This window comes from Neofelis nebulosa, chromosome 2 (assembly GCF_028018385.1).
Source record: "Neofelis nebulosa isolate mNeoNeb1 chromosome 2, mNeoNeb1.pri, whole genome shotgun sequence".
NCBI classification, from domain to species: domain Eukaryota; kingdom Metazoa; phylum Chordata; class Mammalia; order Carnivora; family Felidae; genus Neofelis; species Neofelis nebulosa.
The window spans coordinates 172329560-172354840 of record NC_080783.1 but is presented as its reverse complement, the minus strand read 5'-3'; the positions used below and the strand labels follow the sequence as shown (position 1 = coordinate 172354840).

The window sequence follows — 25281 nt, the reverse complement described above, 5'->3', positions numbered from 1 at the left end:
CCAGCAGCCCCCACATCCCCACAATTATCAGTGCTGTGGTTCAAAAGTTGGAAACTGCGGTTTTTAATTGGGGCTCCTTCTACCCCCTTCCTCTTCAGCGGCTCCTCTCTATAAGCGGATTTGCTTTTCCATGCATCGCTGGCAAGTCGCTTTTAGGAAATCTTGCCTCTGCAAAAACCTTTTAAACGTGGTAATATATTGCAGTCTTATTAAGTCCCCTCCAGAAGTGTGTGAAAAGGGCTCTCTGTTTTCCTGAAAGATTCAGGAACTCGACTATCTGACCAAAGACTCAGACTGGCCTAAGGAAGGTTTGGATTGACTCCACTCTACACTCACGGGAAAGCAGCGCATTTTGGTTTTGGTTTTGTTGTTTGGTCTGGCTTGTTTTGTAATACCTAGGAGATTTTTAAATCACGCAATGCTCCCCCCAAAGGAAAAAAGCATTGAACTTGTTCCCTTCATTAGAAGACACCCTAGAAGTCTGTCTGAGAGAAGGGGCTGCTGAGTAGGTGGGACCACGAATTAATGTGGAGAACTAGGTCGTCTGGGCCAAGTTCCAGGGGCAAGAAGACAGGGAGGGGAGGGCACAAAAGTTTCTCACAGGTTGCCATTAAAAAGGGGGACCAGTGCAAAGAGCCCCTTGTAAAGTTCAGTTGTGCTGAGCATCCGAACATCCTTACGGGACAGCCATCCGGGAGCCCCGCGGATTTCAGCTTCCACCTCGAAAGTAAGGGTCGGTTCCACCGCGTCGCTCCCTCCTTCCCCTAGGGATGCGCCAGGCGGGCTGCCGAGAAGGGGGCGCGCCGAGGGGTCAGCTCCGGGGCCAGAGGGCGGCGCCCGACCGCTGCGCACCGCGGCCTCCTCTGGCGGCCTCACGGTCATGACCTTGCCGGGCTGCTCCCCACCTCCTGCTTATTCGGTCCACCTGCCGTCGCCCCAACCCCTCTCCACGCCTGGAGTGGGGGATCCCCGTCGTCCTGGTTGGTGGTAGATTTAATTTATTTGCTCTCAGTTTCCCCAGTACCTCTGAAACTGGCAAAGTCCGCGGTCCACTGGGGACTGTGATCAGTGAAGTCGTCCCCCGGACGCCGGACGTCTTGGAAAGCTCTGCGCGGCCAGACGCCCACAGCTTCTGGATGCTAAGTTGCTGCGGGCAGGGAGGAAAGAAACTCGCCAGATTTCTCATCTTTGGCTCCCGAAATTTTTGGAAATATAGGTACCTTGGGTTTCCTCTCTGGCACCTTACAGAGCCTCTTTAGAAGGGTGTGCGCCTGTGATAATGGGGAGGCGGGAGTCTTCACCAGCTAAAGTCTCATTCCGCGTCCACAAAGGGAAGGAAGAGGGCAAGCAGGTGGAGTAGAAGGCAGCGCACTGTCTTTTATTGATTTATTTATTTAGGATATTGTGTTCATCTAACTGACCAAGTGTATCTGGAGCGCTCACGCTAGCGCTTAGAACGAATCAACTTTTCTCTCGCGGCTCTCAGCAACAGTCGCTGACGCTTTCTGTCCAAAGTTGAACTTAAAACCCATGCGCCTGCCGCCGTCTAAACTTGGTGTCGGATGCCACTCCGGACGTCCCAGGCCTGCCAGCCTGGTCTCTTCGCCGGCCCCTGGTAGAACAGTTAGTGCACCTGGGCTTCAGGTGCCACTGGAGGAAAGAAGGGGGACACGACTTTCCAACAAGCAGGGAACTAACTAGGCCTGCCAGCGCCTATCTTGTTCTGGAAAAACACCTAATCTCCACTTCCTCTATAAAGCTTAACTGCAGCTCGCCTCCAATCCCAAATTGCAAACACTAGTGGAATTGCTCCCTTAAGCATTCCTTGCCTGTGACCCTTCCTAAAGCCTTGTTCAAGTCTGGACTCTGGGAGTCATTAAGAGAGGAGAGAAATTCAGGATGCCGCTTTTCCCCTTTAAACTAATAATGATACAAAGGGAGCACGCCAGAGATTTGGAGTTGTTTTGACTTCATAATTTAATGACAGCGGCTAGGCCTAAGGTAACAAGTTGTGTACCAAAGAATACCACAACAGAAACAGTCAGGAACTGATGCCTTGGAAACTTCTCTCCAAAGGGGGAAGGAAAAGAAAAAAGAAAAAAAAAAAAACAACTTGGCTTCTTCCCACCTGGATAGTCAAAACACACATCAATAAGTACACACTCAACATATAGAGCCAATATTACATATTTACATTGAGCTGGTCAAGTGCAGAATTCTTCAATTTCATAACTACTGTATACATGGGAATGGAGTTTTAGTAGGGAATGTTCTGGCCTATTCTTAATAATAATAAAGACTGCTGAGCTCCTTGCTTTAAGCTGACATAAAAGCCAGATAAAATAAAGTGCTTAGAGGCCTTAGTTGAAATCCAGGAGCAGCTCAAAGATTCCTCTATTATATCTGACCTTGCTTTCCTTGTGTTTACATTGGAGGAATAATAACCTGTAACATTTATTGAGCTGTTTGTTACATGTGCCATGCTCTGTTCCAAGCACTTTAATATGATAACTCATTTAATCCTGACGACAGCCCTATGAATTAGTTGCCATTATAATCCCCCTTATATAAATGTGGGAAACTGAGGCACAACTAAAGCAAATAATTTGTCTATGATTACTCAGCTAGTGCATGTCAAAACTAGCTAGTGGTATGGCTCTAGCACTCACACTCTTGACCGCTCACCTCAGAGATAAGGGGGAGGGGGGTGTCAAACAGTGACCCCTGCCTGTGACCCTGCTTGGAGCTGTTTTCTGAAAAAGTAGATAGGGAGTAATTAATCCTATTAATCCGGTCAATCTAGACAGCCGATCTGGCACAGAAGAACTCTTACCCACTAAAAAGTTAATATTCTCTGAATTACCCAAGGGATTTAATGCATTTCATATACAGGCTACAAATAAACAAGAATATTGAATACTGTTCCAGTCTCAAAATCCTTTTGGCTGACCCTCCCTCCCCAATATAATTACAAGATTACATTGTCATTCTCAAAGAGCACTCATTATATGCTATATATACTTCAGAGCTGGGACAATAGTAGCTCTTAATATAGACACAATCTTTATTGTTAAAGACTCAGGCAAACTGGACTCATCACTTCCATTACCTCCAGTGTCCACAGATGCCACCTGAAGAATGTGACCTCTTTTTGTCTCTACATCAAAACCTCTTCCACCCCATCATCATTGCATCCTAGATAGAATCATGGAGTGTCTGTGAAACACACACACACACACACACACACACACACACACACACACAGAAAACATATCATTTACCGCCTGAGATTTTATCAGCAAGAAAAGGGGGCAAAAAATGGGGCCATAGGAAAAGAGACCTGCCCGAACATCACACACCATTGTGTCTTGGAACCCAGGACTCGTCACTCCCAGCTCGGTCCCACTCTCCCAAACCAAACTGACCCTTAGAGCTCATAAAGGTATTTAGATCGAGAGCACACTCTAAAAAAGAAAAAAAGTTTTAACAACCCTTTTTTGACCCGAGATATATAAAGAAGGGGCTGTCTTACGCCTTTCTTCCTTTCAGATGTGTTCCTGGAATGTCTTCACCAGATGTTTACCCAAGAAATTACAGTCGCTGAGTCTTCGACATGTGCGTGCATTTTAAAAGCAGTATTTTAGATCTGAACCTAGTTAATGATTTTCTTTGCTTTCTTTTATATATTAAAAAAAAAAAGAGCATTTTAGTTTTGCCTGCAAGTGATCCGAGTCTTTACAGAGTCTGCGTTAACGTCACTCACTTTCACTCTGGGACGTGCTAGTCTCACAGTCTAGTTTTGTTCAGACTTTATTTTGCTCCAAGCTGCATTACAAGCCACTTGTCCACGCTGCAGAAGGTGGGGGTAGGGGGTCGGGGTGTCAGGCCCTTTTGCTCTTTCCCTCCCCGCGTAAGCTCGCTCGAAGCAGCCCGGAATCCTTCCCCTCGGCTCTGCGCGCGCGCGCACACACACGCGCGCACACACACGTGTGCCATGCATGTGTGGGGCCTACGGATCTGTGTATCCGCGCGTTTGTGATTTAAAGTGACAGACCACGAGCTGGACTGGAGCAGTGAATTATTTTGCGTGATAAATCAACTTGATTGTCTCCACACTGTACTTCCATTATTCACCCGAGCGCTCGGTGGTTACGGCGGACGTGCACTGCGGCAAAAATGTCCTCGGAGCCGCTAATTTTGTGGCCACTGCGGCGGCTGCGGCGGCGGCGCGGGGGCGCGAGCACGGATTGATTTTTCAAGATCACGTCTCCTTCAGTGCAACTCGCCAAATCGAATCGAGTTGACTGCAGAAGCCTCACTGGATGCCTGTGGATTGGGTTTTGTACCTGAGATTTTTTTAAATCCTTTTTTCTCTGGAGGGAGGAGCCGAGCTGTTGGTGCAGGAAGGGGGATATATACCTTTTCTGTTTTATTTTCCTTTTACGCTCTTAAAAAAAAAAAAAGAAAGAAAGAAAATGAAAATGGCTACCACTGCTTCCTGAGCACTGGGGAGACCAGACCTTTGCAGATTGGGAGATGATGCTTTAAATCCTCTTTTCCCCCCCTCTGTTCCTCCCCCCTCCCTTCCTCAACCCCATCCGCCTCCTGTCAGCTCTGCGACAGCAAGGGAAAAAAATGGTCCTAGGCTCTTGTGCGGGTCATTTGTCCTCAGTCTCGCTTTTTTCTTGGACAACTAGTTACCAATTTTTTTTTCCTTTTTACAACCTGATCCTTTTTATCTGGATTCAAGTTGTTAATAAAAATGTGTCCAGAATATGTTTGATTTGTCTTCTGTTTAAACACCAAGCGATGCAGCGGTTGAACAGCAGCGCGGGTTGGCAGTGGGGACAGTCTCCTTACCAGATCTGTAGATCACCTGGGGGAGACACAACCCAGCGATCACAACTTGTTTTTGTTTTTTTGTTTGTTTGTTTGTTTGTTGTTTTTGTTTTTTTTTTGAGGGATACAGTAATTAACAAATTGATTACCAGATGTGTATTGATGCCTGCGAGTTTTACAAAAGCACATCCAGAACTTCACTTCCACGAATTCATTTTTGTATAGTTCTTTATCGCCGGGCTTGTGGGTCAGACCAGACTGATAATTTGCATTTAAAATAGGGGATTCCGAAGACTTAGGAGACAGCTTTGGCGCCTCACTTTGTTTGCAGGATAAAACCTGAGTGTTTTTCGAGAGGGTGGGAAACCTTTTCCGTGTGTAAAGGTGGCACTGAGATATTTAGCCTAGATTTTTACTTCTGAAGCAGCCTACAACGCTGTAGTGGTATTTGCCAAAGTGGGAAGATAATTGCAATGTCGATGCGTGAGTAATGACACAGTGTTGCATAATAATAATTTAAGGAACTGTGTCTTTATTTATGGTGATGTAACTTTCCCAAAGTTTGTTTGTAACTTTAAGGGGTTTAAGTGCAGAGAGGATTGCAAATGAGTAGCTTGCCCCTGCAGAAAGTGAGGGTGATTCAGCCCTCCGGGTGGGGGTTCTGCAATTCCTATCTCTGTCTGCAATCCCAACCTGGGGGTACCAGGGGTGTGCTGGAAAAGAGGCCCATTTTCCTTGGAGAGATTGAGAAAGGAGAGGCCAAGCCAATGACTTGACTTTACCTGGTAAAGGCTGCCTGGATTGTCTATGATACGAGGGAATACTCCTGTTCAAGGCAAATTAAAAAGCCAGATGCAGCAGGGCCGTGAAAAATCCAGCTCAGTTAAATGTGAACATATAACATAGTTGAAGCACAGCTTTTTAATGAGCGTGTCTCAAGTAGTAAAAATGAGGCGCAAATGAATTCAAAACCAACCACCCCATGTGCTCCGACATTTAAAACACACCAACTTGGTCGTGTGTTTGGGCTGGTGTTTCACAGCCCACGATGTGTGCACAGTGCACAATTTCCACATTATCATGACTTGGAGATAGACGAGTAGTTTAATTCAGTCATTAGACAAACGAAAGCATGTTAATGTCTAAGCCCCACAGAGCAGCGGCCTACCAACTCGGAGGAAAGCCACACTTTCAATGGCAGCAACACCTCCACTGTCTGTTTTTCTTAAAGACCCAGATTCCAGGGCCTCGCAGTTGGGCATAAATCTGATTTATAATATAAAAGTGATACACCAAAATGTATGAATTCCCATGTGAACATAGTAAAACTAACAAAAAAGACTCTGTTGGCTATTAGGCAGGGCTCTAAACTTGGAAATGCTCTCCCCCAATCTTTATCTGAATGAATATTTTTTGTAGTATTTTCTACATAACTATGGTTTGTCCCTTAGAGAGACCCTATTCAGGCAAGAGAGTCTGCTTTTAAAACTTTTGTGGTATCAAAGTTCTCCTCCCCCCCCCCCCCAGGGGAAAAATTGCAAACTAAGCTTTCTTATTATAGGAAATTTTAGTAAAAATTGTTTCTGTGCTGGTGCTTCAGAACTAAAGTGAGCAGGCATTTCACTTGATGATACTCATACATATCTGAATATTATAAACATTAATTATGGTGATTTCTTAATGGATCGTGCTTTTATTTTTAAAGTAACATAAAATATGGTAGTAAAAAACTTCAGATTTCCTCATATTGGAATTGCTCTATCAGTGAAGTGGTTTTTTTTTATTTCAATTGAGGATTATTACGTTAAACTTTCATACCATAACCTGTGAAAAATGGAGAGGGTTTTTGGGGGGGAGGGTACTACAAAGTTAATCCAATTATTTTATCTATAGTCCATAGAAGTCTATCATTACTGCACCTAGCATACTCTTTAAGACAAATAGTAACATTATACATTAAAAAAAAATTAAAGCACAAGACTTGAGCTGACTGAAACAACTGGAGTGATCAAGTAACAATGTCAAAACAATATAGACACTTGTAAAACTGTGGATTTGAGGCATTAGTTACATTCACGTTTACAAAAGAAAAAGAAAAGGGACAAGTTTTATAAGCTCTTCATGCCTTTCCAATTAGGAACATTTAGGTGGGAAATAGGGATGTCTGTATCATTGCTATCTACTGAGAAAAATTCTTGCCTTGTCAATTTTTTTTAATTAAAAAAAAAAAATTTAAAGCATTTTAAATAGCACCTGATGGTGATATTGCAATGAGTCTTTCTTTCAATTTTCTGTCACATAAAATTCAATTGTCTTTTCAAATTTTGACTTCGAGAAACTAAATCAAACACTAATGGCTGTGTTTTTTAAACACACTTTGAAGCAAGTATCATGCATTTTATATTTTCAGAATTTACTCAAATATTATATTGTCACATAAGGATATAGGATTTATTGCAATCTGATGTTCAAATACTCTTCAAAAGATAGTCCTAGTAATTATAAGGTACTGGAAGGTGAGCAGCGAGGTAGGATGTGCCTCGATATTTGGTATAACACGTCATACGTGTTTACTCACCTGGGGAAGTCTATTCTGCTCTGACCTCTGGCATATAAGGTCACCCAGCCTTGCCTAAAGAGTCACTTGCCTCTTTGAAGACCAGATCACCACTTACTTTTCCTGCACCTCCAGAACCTGATATAGTGCCTGGCTACAGTGGCACGCAGTAAATGGTTTCCAGACTTGAATTTATTTGGTAGTTCAATTTTTTCTTAATTTTAAATAGTAAGTGTAAATTTCGGAAGTGAATTGGACTGGTAGAAACACTTTGGCAGAGGACCAGTTGGAAAAATTTTGTTTCTCTCTGCTATCTCATGACAAATTAAAATAAGTTTGATTTATTGTCAACTTTATAGCTCTTGGGAGGACTAGCAAACTCATAGGAATAATGTTAAAACCAGAAACACGTACCATTCTTTGGCTTCTTTCTTGAAAAAGCACTTATTTTTTTTAATATACCAAAAATATACCAGGTACCTTTCAAACTTTAATCTTGCAGTTCTCAGCCTGGCCCTGCTTGTAACAAACTGGCTGTTTCAAGCATCCTCGACAAACTAAACCACTCTTTATCATTGGTTCTCCTTGCTCTCATTTTGGTTTTCTTTCTTTGGTAAACACAAAGTAAAAACTATGCCAAACTGCCAAAAATTATTTAAGATAAATGCCAGTCTTTCTAACATTATTTTACTGAAGAGGGCATTAGTAGTTGAATCAATCTTAATACCTGCAGTAAATCAAGGCATTAATTACCCTTGCATATTAAAACTTGGAGTATTTTCCCAAACAACTCATTTCTGCACTCATGTGATCTAAGATAGAAACCAAATTATTTTCTTCACCCATTAAAAATAATGTCCTTCAGAGATCATACATTGTTGTCATAGGTATACAATCTGCTGGTGTAGTATACCTCATAACTTTCATAGCACAGAAAATAAGAGGTATATACAAAAGGAAAACAGTATTACTGAGGACTTTTAAGATTTTATAATACTACATTACTTACATAAAGAATTCTATATAAAGCATTTGCTTTATATTGGCATCCCAATTAAGGAAAAATTTACTTAATCAAATACGAATTTTAAGTTTTTTCATAAAATATATTAATATGTGATATTGAGTCTTCTAATGTTTACATAAAGGGATAATAATCTCTGATCAAAACTTTTTAAAATCGCTGTAATGTCATGGTCCTAAAATATTAATTGGCAAACTAATGACCTGGAGATATTAATATATTACAACCATGGCGAGTAGTTTTCACAGTTCAGGGAAAATGGCGACCAAATATTTTTTTATTGTAGAGAGAAGGATAATACAGTATTATTCTCCAAGATGAAACAATGGGTCCTGGGACACCTTGACTAATTTCCCCACTTTCAAAATAAAAGGGAAAAGATGAGATAATGGAGTAAAGATAGATAACTTGTTTTGAACCTATACAGTCCATTCTCCACACTGCTGTCAGAGTAATTTTTTAAAACAAAACTGACCTTGTTACCACCTTCTTTAAGCCCTACAATGGCTCCCCATGAATGTTAGGATAAAGTGTAAAATCTGAAAGTTGGTCACTAGCCCAGAATGTCCCCAACCCATGTTTATCCCTTCATCTGAGTACTGTTCTCCTACTGGCTTGCAGTACATTCTATTTCTTCTTTCAACCATCATGCCAGCCTTCTTCCTCCCATTCCTACTCCTCTCCCCATCACCCATGTTTATCTTTGAGGGGGGAAGGACCTGCTCTGGCATTCAAACAGCATTTCCAAAGTGAATGAATGAAGACATAAATGGATGAACCCATACATACACCAAGGAAATATGCAGAATTATAGATCTTTAGAATTTCAAAGACCTTGGATATCAACTATTTCAAAGATATCATTTTTTCAGACAAGGAAATTGAGAGTGTTTCTGATAACTCAAGTGACTTTCAAAGAGCACACAGTTAATAAGAATCCAAGATTCCTGATGCTCATGAAATCAACTCCATAAATGAAACAAGTCATTAAAGAATTTGTTCATTTTTTTCCCAAAGATAAACTAAGGTTGCTGTTTCCCCCCCCCCCCACCACCAAAGTTAAAAATAGAGTTACTCTATGATTAAGCAATTCCACTTCTGATGGATGTGCCCAAAAACATTGAAAGCAGGGATCCAAATAGATATTTATATACCATGTTCATAGAAGCATTATTCACAATAGCCAAAAGGTGGAAGCAGCCTAAGTGTCCATCAGTGGATGAATGGATAAACAAAATGTGGTATCTACATACCAGGGAATGCTTTTCAACCTAAAATAGAAGCAAATTCTGGCACATGCTACAACAGGCATGAACCTTAGAGACATTATACTAAATGAAATAAGCTACTTACAAAAGGACAAACACTGAATGATTTCACTTGTATAAAGTACCTAGAGTAGTCAAATTCATAGAGACAGAAAGTAAAATGATGGTTTCTAGGGGCCTGGGGAGAGAAAGGAATGGGAAGTTACTGTTTAATAGATGCAGAGTTTCAGTTTGGGATGATGAAAATGTTCTAGAGATGGATAGTGATGACGGCTGCACAACAATATGAATATACTTAAAGGCACTGAACTGTACATTTAAAAATGCTTATAATGTAAACGTTATGTACTTTTTAATCACAATTAAAGGGGGGGGGGGCTCCTGGGTGAGTCAATCGGTTAAGCCTCTGACTTCAGTTCAGGTCATGATCTCAGGGTTGGTGAGTTTAAGCCCTGCATTAGGTTCTGTGCTGACAGCTCACAGCCTGGAGCCTGCTTCGGATTCTCTCTCTCTCTCTCTCTCTGTATGTCTCAAAAATAAACTTTAAAAAATGGGGAAAAAAAGCTTAAAAAAAAAAAAGATTGTCATTTCCCAAAAGGGATCTACCAGTATAGTAACTTGTCTCCCTATCCTGACCCACAAAGGCTTTTGACATTATTTTTTCTTTTGTAATGTTGTTGGCCGACGTGTAAGCTTAATTCTTAGCCTACTGATTGGACTTTGAGACAAGCTACCTACTTGTTTTTGCTTGTGTGTCTGATACAACAATAACCCCAATTCTATAACTTCCTTTGCTGGAGTTCCCTTTCCTGATCCCATTTTGAGTCACCTTATGAAAGAGAGAGGTCAAAAGAGGCTGAAGAGCTAAAGACATGGGCTGGAAAAGAGAGTCTGGACTCAGTGTCCATGCCAGCTGGGTTTGCCAGTTCCCATGCTATTCCTTTCCATACTATTTTCGGGGGGTGGGTGGGGGTGGGATGTAATCTTAGGAATATTAGAGTGAGTGTGAAAAACCCCAGGGTCAGAGGAGTCGACCTCAACTGGCTCTTTCCTTTCTTTATTGCTGATTTTCTGGGACTATAGACACTGACGGCACATTCTAATTTACCAGATACTGAGCACTAGCACCACTAGCCCAGGGCACTAAGCTATAGCCAAGGAGTTCCTAAAATTGTAATTTTAGAAGTCGGCATCCTCCTACTCCCTCTGTCCTTAGGCTGGCTGGAATTTCATCCAGGGATTGAGTACCTGGTTCAATGCGTCATAGTGAAGACTGTCCTCTTCAGGACAACCCTGGTCTGTCTGTATGTATGCAGTGATGGTGATGCGGGTGGCAGGAGGTCACGGGGCCCATTTTCTCAGACCTCAGAATGTCTGTGTTGCTTTTGAACAACGCTTCTTGGATTTGAATTTTATTATCCTATGAATATCATATATTTCATAAGTTTTTACCTTTTCTTTTTTAAGTTGATTACTAAGAAACTCAAAGGAAAATTGCAAGTCAACCCTAAAAAAGTACATAGAATCTCATTGAATGTATTTTGATTGCTAATCTTGGCCTTGATGTCACCTTATTTCCATTTTAATGGTGTCTCTATCTCTCTCATATATATAGGTAGGTAGGTAATCAGATTTATCCTACCTCTATTCAAAGGTTTGGAATGGAGACTTTGTGTGCATGTTTATATATGTATGTGTGCATAGATACAGATAGATATAGATAAACACACACACACACACACACACACAATCTCTATTCCAAAACCTTTTGGATAAATACGACTATCTATATTCTGTATTCTGTGCTGTATTATAAACAATTGTTGGTGGTGTAGGCCTTCATGGAATAGAAACCTAAATTTATAACAGTTTCACACTCATGATTTCATTGAATCCTATCAAACCCCCAAGAAGTGAGGCTGCTGATATTTACATTTTACTGAGAAGGAAGCCAGAGGGAGAGATTGAACTGCCCAAGGTCACAAACAGCACAGAATAGTGAACCAGTTCAGCTCACAACTTTTAACACCAAGTTACAGTTCTAGATTGTTGCTCTCATCTCCACCCTCCCTTATTTTTCCTGAAAATTATCCTTGAATTGTCTGAACATGTTTGGGTAAATCTTTCGGGTACCAGCCTCGATTTTATAGCCATCCCTTTGGTTTAGATGATTAACCGTTTTCTGTCTCCTATCAGATTCACTGTTTCTTCACTTGCCCAGGCCTCTTTTCCACTCTGATACCACAGATAGTTGTTCGCTCCTTTTCCATTCCTGCAAAATATCCTGTGCATGATGTAATGACACTGGCCCTGGACCGGGGATTAATTCTTTACCAGCTGTGTGGCCATGAGCTAGCTACTTCATTCTGCTAGTTTCGGTTTTATCAGCTGTAAAATGTGGTGGTTGGAGCCTTCTGAGCTCCCTTTCAGCTCTCCTTCTGTGAATTGTAAACTCATACTTTGCAGCCTTGGCTTTGGTCGAGATACAGGCTTCCTCTCTCTGACTATCCTACCAGCTCACTTGTGTGACATCACCTGTGGTCTTCAAGAACCTCTGCAGCGTACTGTGTTGTGTGTCCAAGATAGGACAGATCTGTGGGGTAGGGGAAACAGGGAGCTATTATTCAATGGGTATAAAGTTTCGGCTGTGCCAAATGAGTAAGTTCTAGAGATCTGCTGTGCAAGCATAGTGCCTGTAGTTAACAATGCAGTGTTGAGAAGGTATACTTTATGTTAAGTGTTCTTACCCCCCAAAATGGTCCGGGGTTGGGGGGACACAAGGAATCTCTTGGAGGTGTTGGATATGTCTATTATCTTGATTGTGCATATGATACCATGGGTGTTTGTCTCTGTCCAAGTTCATCAAATTGTATATATTAAATATGTGTGGTTCTTTGTATATCAATTGTACCCCAATAAAGCCGTTTAAAAAACAAAGGATGGGTTCATTTGTTTACCTTTAATTATGATTACAGCCAGCTAAACATTAAAATGTTACTCCCCCGCAAAAAAAATTGAAGCCTGAAATCTTTCCTAAGCCAAACATCATAGCTAGACCTCTGGGGAAGAATGCTAAATGAGTTGAATTCTATTCAACCTAAGTGAATGATGTTGAGTGACTCCCTACAGTTTTCTGTGCCTTAGTTTCCTCATTTGTGTGGTGAGAAAGACACTGCCCAACCTACCTATCCAGAAGGAAGGTTAACAGTGGTGGTAACATGTGTGGAAGGTCTATAAAAAGCAAACTCGGTGTCCTGCTATTTATACTTAAAATTTCCCCCTAGTGATAACGCCCTGCCTTGCATCAGTCACACTCCTGAGCCTGTATTATATCAGAGTGCAAGACTGGAAAGGGTAACCATTTGTTCATCTTTTCATTCACACATTAATTTACCACACATCCACTGAGGATTATGGCACTTGGCTTGTAGGGACACAAAGATGAATAAAGGTAGTGCCCCTTCAAGGAGCTCATAGTCTAGCAGACAAACACACAAATAAATGACTGACATACACTGTGAACATAACTGTTCTAGAGATGAGCATAAGATGCTAGAGAACACAGGAGGGAGTGGCCAATTCTGCTGGGGGGGGGCGGCGGTTGGGAAGTAGCATTAAACTGGTTATTGAAAAAAAATAACGGAACAGGGAGAAGCCATTAGGGACTTCTGGGAAGAAAATATCACACAAACAAGGGAAGAGAGAGATGAACATGCATGGTGTATTCAGAAAGTGGTGAAAATAGAAAAGTGACTCATTTAGTCCAGATGAAAGGGTAGTAGAGGGAGACTAGGCAGGGGGAAAGCCTGGAATTGGGGGCTGATAATAAAATCAATAGGAGAAATGGATGAACTTTTTTTTTTTAGTTTAAATGAATTGATGTTTTAAAAATTAAAAACAAAAAACAAAAAACAAATGTATTTTGTATTAAGCTGGGGAAAGCCATATGCTTTTATACAGAAAACAATCCAAAGGTACCATGTAACTGATTTACAACCTTGATGATGATGATCATGATGATGATGATGATAGTAGAGTCTGGGCTGCCAAATCAGGGATCTCAAAACACAGTGGCTTAAATATGATCTAGACTAGAGAAGAAGTTCTGCTCCATAAGGTCACTTAGGGACCCATGTTCCCTCCCTCTTGCTGCTTTCTTGTCTCCCAAGGTGTTGTCCCTGGTCTTTTTAATTGAAGCTGAGTCCCTAACATGACCTCATTGCAGCCTTTGGAAAGGCCACAAGTTTAGGATAAATTTCTTTTAAGCAAGTGACATGAAAGGTTGACTCAATAATTCTTCTCCATTCTATTCAGATCTTAATCATGTATCATGCCTATCTGCAAGGAAGACTAGGAAATATAGGCTCCAAACTGCTCATTTATGTATCCAAAAATAGAGAGGGACAGATGTGGGGGGAAACAGTCTGCCAAAAATCTGCTTATTAGGGAGTCTCATCAATTCCTAGATTTGTATTTTCTTCTAGTATCTATCATTTATATTGCCATGTTGGTCCTCTAAATGCCCATGTTGATTACCTAGCCTAAAAAGTGCTTTGGATGATCTAAGATTTACCCAATCAAGAAAATGTGAAATAGGGTGCCTGGGTGGCTCCGTCAGATAAGCGTCCTATTTTGGCTCAGGTCACCATCTCATGGTTCGTGGGTTTGAGACCAGAGTCAGGCTCTGTGCTGACAGCTCGGAGCCTGGAACCTGCTTCAGATTCTGGGTCTCCCTCTCTCTCTGCCCCCACCCCACCTCTCTCTCTCTCTCTCTCTCTCTCAAAAGAAATAAACATTAAAAAAATTAAAAAAAAAAGAAAATGTGAAATATATCTGTACGGTCCAACATTCAACTTAGTTCACATGTTAAAAAATACATTATTAGAAAAAAACTGCAATTTTGAATCATGTTGCTAAATCTGTAAGACTCTGATGTTGTAGTCTTCCTATCAATGCACTGAAAGAGGATTAAGTTTTTATTTGGGTCAAAAAAGCAGAATTCCTGGAAGAGCCTACTATTTTCAAGGCATAAAGCCAGTCTACATGGAAGCATGAGGCTCTCAATAGGGTTGGCAATCCAAAGTCACACTATTCAATGTGCAGCTGATTTTCAGTGGCATGGTGGGGCTGATGTTACTGGAATGCAAATTCACAAGGTGAGAAGAGCCAATATAAACACTGAATCCATGTGAGCGATTGTTACTGTTGCTGGTATTATTTCAAAATGATTTGACATTGGTAGGTTTAAGGATACAGAAGTGGCATCGTGTGGAGTAAGGAGAGCCTCTTTCACTAATAGCTCTTATTATATATCTTATGGGTATTTGGACTTGGGAGAGCCTGGAAAAAATGCACTCCCAAGTTGTCCCTATTGATCAAAGTCCCTAAAAACTAATGTGAGTTGTGGGTCTTCCTTGCTTTCTCTCCTCTTTCCCACTCTCTTCTTTTCCCTCCCTTTCTCTTTCTTGCTCATTCATTCCTGCTGTGCACAGTTCAGAACTTCACCTTCTCTCACTTCTTTCTAATTGGTCTCTTTGCCTCCATTGCTGGAATGATCTTTCTAATCTGCAAAATTTACTTTGTATATCATTTGGTTAAATACCTTTGATGTTTCCCAAGTCCTTCAAGTGAAAGTTTAAACAGCTTACAAGGTCCTCCACCATCTTGACTCAGCCTGATTTTCCAATTTCGTCTCTAGTTACTGTGATATAAGCTAGACCAACAAGCCACAGTTAAATACATCTTCATTCTCTGGCCCTGTGTATACACTGTGCTTTCTTGGACAAGAATGTCCTGCTTCTCCCTTGTCTACTTGACAAATGCCCAACACAAACGTCATTTCCTCTTTTTTAGCCTCCTGTGACTCTTCCTATCTACTTATCCGAGCAAAACCATTCTATCATCTGTATTTCTATTGCCCTTTATGTATATCTAAGTTGGACACAGCACTTACCGCATTATATTATTATTTATTATTTTGTCTTTCCCTTTGGACTGAATGCTTCTTGAGGGCAGGGACAATGTCTTATTCTCTGTATCTCCAGCTCTTAGCACATTCAATGTGCCTAGAAAATGGTACATATTAAACAGTAATAGTGGTATCGCTATAGATACAATGTTTTCAGCACACATGATGTACTAGGTAATTTATATATGTTATCTGAATAGCTTGTTTTCCAGATGAGGAATAAAAAGCTTACAGAAGTTAAATAATTTGTCTGGAGTCACATAAGACTCACATTAATACCTAAGTTCAACTCTAAAGCTATACTATGTTGTTGTTGACTAGATGGAGATATAAAAGGTCACTTTGGAAACAGTACTAACCTACCACATTAAGCGGAGTTAATGAACTACAGACATGCACACAAAACTCAGTTACCACCTACTGACAAGGCCTGGCTGCTTAGCCTTGAAGGTTATTCAGACCATGGCATCTCCAGAGCAATGCAGTACAAACTGATCCCTCTTGTGCATTCGAAAGGCTCTTAGCTCCTGAAAAAACAATCCCCCATTCTCACGATAGATTGATGTTCTATTTTATAGGTGTTATATAACGATCTCAAGGTTACGCAGCCTAGCACCAGCTGTACTAGGCCTAGAAGGTTTTTGGTTAATTGTTTTTTGAAGCCACTGCATCCCATCAAATGTATTTCTAGAATGAAAGTAGTATGCCAAGTTGAAAACGACGCTGAGCAGAAGGGGCCAGGATTAAATGCCACAGACTTTCTGGAGCAAGAGAGTATCAGAAACTATAAGGGGCAGGCCAGCACAGCAAAGCTTGTCTCACACCAGCAGTGGCCACACAACCATATCTCTCAGTAATGCTGCATCAGTTAGCTAGTAGTACAGTGCAAGCCTGAAGCCAAACATGTGGCTCAAAACGAAATAGGAGGTTTCTCTAACCTCTAATTTAGCTGTGCAAGGTCCTGTTATTAATTAATAGGTACCTTCACCAAGGACAGTTAAGAAAATCAGACAACTGCCAGGTGGCTTCCTATTCCTCTGGACTTCTCATTGGATCATTTTTATCAAGTGAGCTAAGCACACATTTTCCTGTAACTCAGTTATTCAGCAAAACGTCCAAAGCTACTTAACTGACGCAAAGCAAACAAACGCAGTAGCCTGGTGGTGATGCTTTCCATTTAAAGGGACACTCCCTTCCTTTAGAGTTGTCTTCCGGGCACCAGCACTGCACCAGTGGCTAGTCTGTTGTTTGAAACAAACGCATAAAAGATTGACATTGAAATGGTCTTAAAGAGTCTGGGTTAATGAAATAAGATGAATCAGTGAGATGAAGGACTGAATGTTCCATAACTACTTTAACAGTCTCCTTCCCCTCCCCCCCCCCCCCCCCATTTCAAATGTCTAAACAGAGCCCTTTTCTCGGGGCGATAGGAGGCGGAGGGGGGGCGTCCAACTTTGTGGAATCCAGGTTTTGTAAGGATATTGACGAAGTGGATGCTTGGCAATTCAACTAGAATTTCACTGCATCTCCTCCTTTAAATGAACAAATTTATTCTTAAGGGAGCCCCCCTAGCAATTTTATGTTCAGTCATCTGCAGAGAACAGAGCCAGTCTTTTCCTTTTGGAACCTAGAGTAGAGGCTTTATTTCACTGCAAGTTCTCTGTGACATTTTGCACTCTCGTGATTTAATGCACCAAAGAGGATCTTTAACTCTTGGTCTACACCAGTGCAAATAAAGGTTAAATCTCTCACTAACCATCATGAACTAGCCTAATAACTCACGAGAGGCTACGGAAAAAGAAACCGAGAAAGCAGGTGTGCAGGCTTGATTAAAACGTGCAAAACCCGCACAACCGCAGGCAAATGTATTGTATCCTCGTAGATCCCTAGTACCGGCTGCGAGGTCCGCAATCAGGGGAACTTCCACAGCGCCAAAAACACGATCCTGCGAGCAGGGCCTAGTAACACAGGAGCTTTTCTTCCGAACGGTGTCCCGACCGGAGCTTGCGCTGAATGCCGGGGCTCCTATTGGCCACGCACCGTGGGGGAGGAGGAGACTGGCGGGGAGAGAGACGGGAGGAGGGGAGAAGGGGGCAAGGCCTTTTCCCTGCCCCCTCCCGGCCCCCTCCGCTGGCGGCTGCCGGCGCCTCGTGCGTGGTTACTATGCAAATTGCAGCGATTGCGGAAATAAACAAGGGGGTAGGGAGAGGAGAGAGGGACTGCGAATCGATTGCAACTTCTGCAAAGTCTCGTACAATCCAAAGCACACAAGGCAAAACCAGAGAGAATCTGAGAACCAGCCAGCCCGGGTTGGATCGCAATCAAAAGAGGAGAGAGAGACAGTGAGAGAGGCAGAGAGCGCGCATTGCAATTGCAAAAGCCTTCTGATTTGGAGTTAAAAAAAAAAAAAAAAATCTCCAAGAAGCCTGCAATTGGCCCACAGCTTTAAAAAAAATCTCTTCCGGGTTTTCAACGGTTCCAAGTTTATTTAGATTTTTTTTTAATGCAAAAAAAAGGGGGACAACAAATGAAGCAATTCGTCTGAACATTTTAAAGTTTCTCACGTACTCTTTTTACATTGCAATGGTACGTGGCACATCTTAAACTTTCTATTTTGCGTTTATACGATGTGTGTTTTATAAACAACAATAATGGTAGAATGATTTTGTTTAATGGCTAAGACTTTAAAATTTCTCTAGCTTGCGTATGCTTTTAAGTGATTGCTGGGTGAATGTCTATTGTGATGGTTTTGTTTTAAAGATGTAGCTTTGTGGATGGCTTTTTTTTTTTTTTTTTTTTTTGTGCTATGTACATCACAGACCGGGGTTCCTTTTTTTTTTTTTTTTTTTTTCCCGAGATTTGAAAAAAATGCTGAGCTTGACAGATTTTTTTCCTCCTAGCGCTTGCTCGGTTCCAGAAAGGGGGAAAAATATCCTGTTACGTGCTCTGTTCTGTAAAAAGACGTCTGGCCTCAGCAGTCAACCTAACTCGAAAAGAAATGTCTGGACCCGGCGAATAATTGACGATTCGATCCTCTAATCAATGGGACAACATGGGAGATTGACAAAAGCTTCAGCCAATCATGAGGAAGCTTGGGTGTACAATGAATGGTTCTCAGTAGCCAGAGGGGGCGGGGCAGAAAAGATCTGAAGTTCTCTGCGGCTCTGAAGGGGATGGTGTGGTTCAAGCTGTCAAAGCTACAAGGTCTTCCGGATTTAGCAAGCACAATAGGAAAGAGTTTTTGAGTTTAAAGGGAAAAAAAAAACGGATTGGGGGATTTTTGCATGAATTGTAATGCTTTCTTAATTGCCTTTTGGAAAAAAGTTAGAAAAATTCTGCCAGAGAAATACTAACTTTGCATTAATAATTATTTTTAAATTCAGGGAAGTTGTTAACTGTTGTGAAGGGGGAGGTTCAGCTTTTAAAAAATGTGTAGCTTAGAAACTTGAACTACAGGACTGTATTGAGCTTTGGGAAGTAGTGTACTGAATACTCAGCATTACAACACTTCTCCCTCTGGTTATCTGAGAAGCTTTGGCTTTTCAAATACTTTGAAGGAAGAGGCAAGCCTCTCTTCTTGAACTGGAAACAACAGTTTTAAGGGGGGAGAGGATGTGTCACAGGTGGACTGACAGCTGTTTTATACATTTGAAAGGAAGGGGGGGGGGAGAAGGACTGTTTCTTTCTCCACTTTTCTTGAATTCTGCTATTTAAATATATGGTCAGTGGCAAATAGGCTATTAGAACTAGCCAAGTTCACATTTGTTCTTGTTACCACAACAACCCCTGTGGAGGGTGTGTGTGGAAGATTGCTGACTTGCTAACTCTTCGTTGGAGTCTGGCCTCTTGGACAAGTCTTTGATACCAATCCAGTGGAAACCAACTGCAGTAACTTGCAGCTTGTCTTGGAGGCAGTAACTGGCAGCCTCTGACTAAAATACATCCATCTCTTCCTTCCCACTGAGCATTGTAGACACCTAATTCTGTTGGGAAATGAATGGAAAATAGTATGGGCTCTTTCCCATCTTTGGATTAAATTCCCATCGAGCTATTTCCCAAGGCTTTAGGCCTTCTAATCAAATCTGGTTTGGAAACCTGACGTTAAAATCCACTTGGATGCTCAGTTCACTGACATTATCCAATTTAGTATTAGACGCATCTAAGAAAAATCTGCACGCAAGTGACCAGTGGGTCGAAAAACTAGAGAAGAAAAATATTGGAAAATGCTAGTGATAAAGTTGGTCTTGGTAAGAACTACAGAGTTAATGGCAGTGTCACTTATGTACCCCAATTTTATCTTCACTGCTTTGGGCATTAAAATCTAAATCATATTAATAAGATCTTCCTATCAAGTAACCTCCGAAATGAGAGGTATTTGAGATGTACATATAAGTGAAACCTTATTGACGTAATTTATATATCTAAGAGGATTTCACTAAAGCTGGCAAGGTAACATTTCTGCAAATAAAACACAGTAAATGCAAGGCTGGGCTCTGTGCCAGGAAGAATATGGATAGCAGAGAGCATGACAGGAGCCTCCTTTGCGCAAAGACAATCCCATTTCAAGGCAGCCTCCTAGCACTTGCAAAATAAATGATTGGAGCGGTTATTTCCAATAAGGGGTTTATCCTTCCTAACAATGGGTCATTTATATGATTGCAGTAAACTAGTTTTTGTACTTCACCTGTTTCCTACACTGTTTTCTCTACTATCCTTTCTTCTCTCCCCCCTCCGTCCCTGCTCTCTCTCAAGTGTCCTAGTATCTTTGTGAACTCTGGACAAGGATTTACTTTTGCAACTTGGGAAGAGGGGAGAGAGTTGGAAATGTTTTTTACCCCCAGACTGCCCTTTGAGGAACATCTGTTTCTTTGTGTGTGTGCTTAAATTTATGCCTGTTGGAGAGAAAGTTACCAGAAGCCTTTCTGTAACTGTAACTCTTCTACTGTATTTTTCTCAGTCTTGTTTCCAAAGGCTGTAGTTGGAACTGTGCTTTGTAGTGTTTCCCCGCCTCCCCCCCCCCCCCATCCCGCGGGGGAGGGAGCGGGAGCTGGCGGAGATAGGAGAGAAAGCAGGAGCGGATGTGAAGGGCTTTGGTGCTGAACTTGGATCCAGCCCTTGCCTAGAGGGCGCAAACAATCGTCCCATATCCAAAAGTCTTACGAAGGGCGCCAAAAGTTACTTAAGATAATATTGCTAACCGCAGAAAGCTGGAAATCGCGGGCACATTCACTGCTGCAACAAAAGAAGTTTTAAACTAGAAATATCAGCATTAAATTACTTTTCCCTATTTTTAAAAACCAGGGCGATGTGCCAGTCCTTTTTTTAAAAAAATCATTTTCTTTTTCTTGAGATTCAGTTAAAACTAAGAATCTTTCTGGTTTTGGAAAGAGGCAGATGTGAAGTATATCTTTTAATACACCAAAAGAAAGATTTTAATCTGCTCTGGAAGAGCGCTTCCCAAGAGTACACACGGAACAATAACTTCTCACTGTGCCTCAGTTACATGTTGGGACCGTCAGCCAGAAACTTCTATCGAGGAAACTTGGAGCGAGTTGAAGTTATAGATCCCAGCAAAGGTTTCCGTGGCCAGGAAGGTTGTCTCTGTAACTCGGCTTAGCTTTTAGGACATTTCTCTTCTCCTGAAATCCAAGAGGAACCAAGGAAAAGCAGTTGTTTAATTGGGGAAAATGGGACTCTCTCATTAAAGATTTAAGTCATTATTTTCCCTCACCCCTTAATAAATAATTTGACAGATTTTCAAGGATATTTAGGAGCAGGGTGTGTGAAAATGATCTGAAGCATTCAGAAATTATTTTAGCAATAAAGTAATCGGAGAACAAGCATAAAATGATTTTAGACAGATGCAGAATATTTTAGAGGATTATATTTTGCTTTCTCCAGTAGCATGTTTCTTGCCCCTAACTTTAAAAAAAAGGGGGGGGGCGGCGTGGAGGTGGGTGGTGTAGTCTGAATGAGCGTGGCCTTAGCACATCACTTCATCCCCACCTGCAGAGTGGGGATTCCTACAGGACTGTCCTCTTTTCCGAGGCTCTCTCGCTATTTAACCTCTACCAAGGTGCAGATTCCTCTGTCTGTGTGCCAGTGTCTTTCAACCTGATCTTTCCTTTTGGAATTTTGAGAAGGATTCGCAAATGCAGCAGGCTGCAAAGTAGAGTTAGGAAGAGGAGGAGGAAGAGATGGGATGGGGGGCAGGAGGAAGAAGGTATTTTTTTTCTTTTTTCTTTTTTTTTCCATGAGGGAGGAAAGCCTGGAGAGAAAATATGAGGTTAAAAAAACTGGAAAAGCAGGCTTATTGGCAACTTGCCAAACCCTAAAAACCACCCCCCTTTTCTGCCAAAACAATACTTTAGCAAACCTAGAATAATTGCAGGAAGCTCTTTTCCATTTTAAGAACGATTACCTGGGGGAGGGAAAAAGAGGGGATTCTTAAAAGGCACCCTTCCAGAGGTGTCCCAGGAACAGGAACGGTAATGATAGCCTGTGTCCAGTTCTGGGCACGCGTTTGTGGACCAGAATATCTCCCTTCCCTTAGGGGACATCCCTTTCCTTTTTTTTTTTTTTTCCTCCTAAAGAGAAAAAGATGTCACAGCTAAACCACTGTTGTTTCTGAACGTGATAGAACTTTTTCTATGGCGTCTGTGTTCAGACCCACCAGTTTCACAGTCCTGGGAGGGAGAACGCTCATTAATCTCCGCCTCTTTTTCTCCAGACAGCCCCCCCCCCCAAATCCGGTGACTCTTCTGTGTGAAATTATTCCCCACCACCCCCGCTTCTGAATGCCACAGGACTGAAGCTGCACAAAGTTTGCAGGATTTTGTGCATAATTACCTCTGCCGACGATCTATTCCCACAGAAAGCTTCGTTGGAGAGATTACAATGCTTTGAGCCGTACCGCATTTCAGAGGGGGAAAAAAAAAAGTTACCTAGGAGGTCTGATTTTTTAAAAAATTTGCATACATGCAAATTTGCCCCCCCGGCCTTCTCCTCGGTTCTCTACGTGCCCACACAGTGAACCGGGAGCGCAGGGCAACCTGGCAAAGTTGTCCAAGTCCTCCACCGAGGTCCGCGAAGGTCTGCGGCGGGGCTTGGGGGATGGGGATGAGGAAAAGTAGTTTTGTTTGCTTAAGCACATCCTGTGGCAGCCTATAGCTGCCCGGGAGTACAGACTGTAACTGCTCCTCACTGCGTTACCCAGTAATGCGCTGAGCGGGGAAGCGGGGGCGGGGGGGGGCAGAGGGAGCGAGAGAGCCTGCGAGCGAGGGAGCGAGAGAGGGAGCGAGCGAGCGAGCGCGAGCGGCCGCGGAGGCTCGGGACCCGGCTGGCCGCGCGGCGCCGCAGCCGCCCCCTCCCCCACGCCCCCCCCCCCCCCCCACCCCGGCGGCGGCGCGAGCGGGCGGCGGCTGTGCGGTGCGGTGCAGAGCGGAGGCGGAGGCGGGCGCGCGGGCAGCTCGCGGGCACCCGGCCGGGCGGGCGCGGGAGCGGGAAAGGGTGCGCTATGCCTTTAACGCCCGCGTACAGTAGACATGTATAGTGGAGTGTAGGGAAACTCTAGGCGGGGTTAAAGTTCAGCTCATGGAGCGGCAATCGCGCTGGCTGGCTGGCTGCAGTTGAGCCGAGTTGGAAATGTGAACGCAAGAAGCAGGCTTGATTTTTTTTCTCCCCCCTTCTCTCTCTCTCTCTTCCTCTCTCCCTCTTTCTCCTTTCTCACCCGCACTCACGCACACCTCCAAACCGCACACCCAGACGCACACGCACACCCCACCGCCCGGCAGTTATGTATTCTCCGCTCTGTCTCACCCAGGTAAGCAGCTGTTTGGATGCGGCGGGATGGGGGGCGGGGGGCCGGGGTTGCGGGGGCAGACCTGGGGCTGGGCACGGGGTGCCGGGGACCGTCGCGCCGGCCGGGCCCGGGGAATGTGTGTTGGTGTGTGCCCGTGTCTGCGCGTGTTTCTGTGTGTATGTGCGCGTGTGCTCGTGAAGGGGGGGGGGGAGAAATACAGCTTTAAGAAAGTAACTTTGTTTCCATGCGGGTGCATTCCTCTTGCACGGCCATTTGTGTGGGCACATGGCTAATGGCGCCCTCTTATTAATGCGTTAATTAATATCGGGGCGATTGACTGCGGAACGGCGGTGTTTTCGGACGCCCCGCACGTGTTTCGGCGGGGTTGCAGCCCATGACACGCTGAAATCTGAACTCAGCGTTTCTGCAGCCGGCAGGCCGGTTTCTGTAGTTCCGCGGCGCCCGGGGAGGGGGCCGCCGACGGAGCCCACCGCACACCCCGCACGCTCGGGGCAACCGAAACCCCCGGGTGCGGGAGAACTCGCGCCTCTGCGCCCACGGCCCGCGCGCGGAGCCCGCGCCGCGGCAGCCTCTCCAAACTCTTACTTTTGTTTATTGTTTGTCAGCCTTTGGGGTCCGGCCGCGGGAGGGACGCGTGCCGGCGTCCCGGGCCCCGGCCGGGACAGCGCCCCTCGGACGCGGGCGGGCGGGCGGGCGGCGGCGAGCCGGCCCCTGAGCTCGGCGGAGCGGGGCTGCGTGGACGCGCGTCCCCCAGCGCCGACCGGGTGGAGCCTGCGTCCTCGCAGCTCGGCGCCCGCTCGCTTTCCCGAGTGAAAGTTTCGGTGCCGGGACGAGCCCACGCTGCGCAGGGCGGCGAGCGGCGGAGGCCGCGGGGCCGCGCGGGCTGGGGAGCGCCGGGCGGAGTTGGGCTCTGGGCCGCGAGCCCGAGCAGCAACCCGGGCCGGACGCGGCTCCCCCAACCCCCCCCCCCCCCCCCCCCCGCCGCCTCCCGCCACCGCGCGACTCGGGCAGCTCCGCGCGCAGGACGGGGGCAACTTTTCCCCTCCGACTCTGCTGACTCTACTCGGAGCATGGGTCTCTCTCGCCCCCCGCCCCTCCTTCCCATGCCCTCCCTTTTCATCCCTCTCTTGTCTGCACCACCCCTAGGCAAAATATTGCTACTTCACGGCTCCAAATCTGGACCCTTTTGAATATATTATTTATTTTCTTTGAGTAAAAGGCATGAAGTCAAAGTGATTTTGCGCTAAAAACATTTTTTTTTTTTTTTGGAAAAAAAGTGTGAGCTTTCATGCTGTTTTGGTACATTGCAATCTGACCATTAATCACCTACGTGAAGTTGTATGCTTCATATAAAATGTTTATTTACCACTCCCTTAAAAAACCTGCTACCACTTATTGCTTTCATTTAGCAGGAGATAACGGTTTAACCGGAATACTTGATGAAAGGCTAAAAAAGTGTCAATAATTTTTTTCTTTTCCTTTCTAGATTCTGGATTTATTTTTCATATGACATCCTTTCTTATTCCAATATCGAACAGTAATCATACCGGCTATTTGATCTCGGAAGACTCTTAAAAATGCATCTTTTATGTTGAAATGGTCTGTTTGGGATTTAGGCCTAGCCTTAGTAATGGGTAGCAGTTGCTTGTAGTTATTGTAAAAGTTTTTTATTTTTCCCTAGCAAACTTCCAAAGTTCCTATTTTGGGAACTGGTGGAATTAGGAAGGAAACTTTTCCAACCACTTCTGGCAAGGTTCACAATTGCATATGGATAAGATGCAAAGTGTCAGAGAATTTGAGTGA

The 25281-nt window shown here is 43.6% G+C and overlaps 1 protein-coding gene and 2 long non-coding RNA genes across 12 annotated transcripts in view; 2 read left to right on the top strand and 1 right to left on the bottom strand.

Moving 5' to 3' along the window:
• The window catches only part of NFIA (nuclear factor I A), a 576975-nt gene that overhangs the window by 178940 nt on the left and 372754 nt on the right, over positions 1–25281 (top strand). The window contains exon 1 of one of the 10 annotated variants that reach the window (XM_058717204.1): positions 18120–18242. The exons of 4 other annotated variants lie outside the window; for them this stretch is intronic. In XM_058717204.1, the coding sequence (XP_058573187.1) occupies positions 18240–18242 (3 nt within the window). In that variant the 5' untranslated portion in view covers positions 18120–18239. Of the gene's footprint in view, positions 1–18119; positions 18243–22619; positions 22749–23163; positions 23479–25281 lie in introns of those variants that run through there. 5 more of the 10 variants (XM_058717198.1, XM_058717208.1, XM_058717203.1 and 2 more) reach the window with 5 other exon arrangements.
• LOC131504649 (uncharacterized) lies at positions 682–4778 on the top strand. The gene is made up of 2 exons (XR_009258088.1): positions 682–1216; positions 3550–4778. It is a non-coding gene; the product is annotated as an uncharacterized LOC131504649 (long non-coding RNA).
• LOC131504647 (uncharacterized) lies at positions 21054–22929 on the bottom strand. The gene is made up of 3 exons (XR_009258086.1): positions 22709–22929; positions 22506–22556; positions 21054–21295 (listed from the first exon to the last, which is right to left on the bottom strand). It is a non-coding gene; the product is annotated as an uncharacterized LOC131504647 (long non-coding RNA).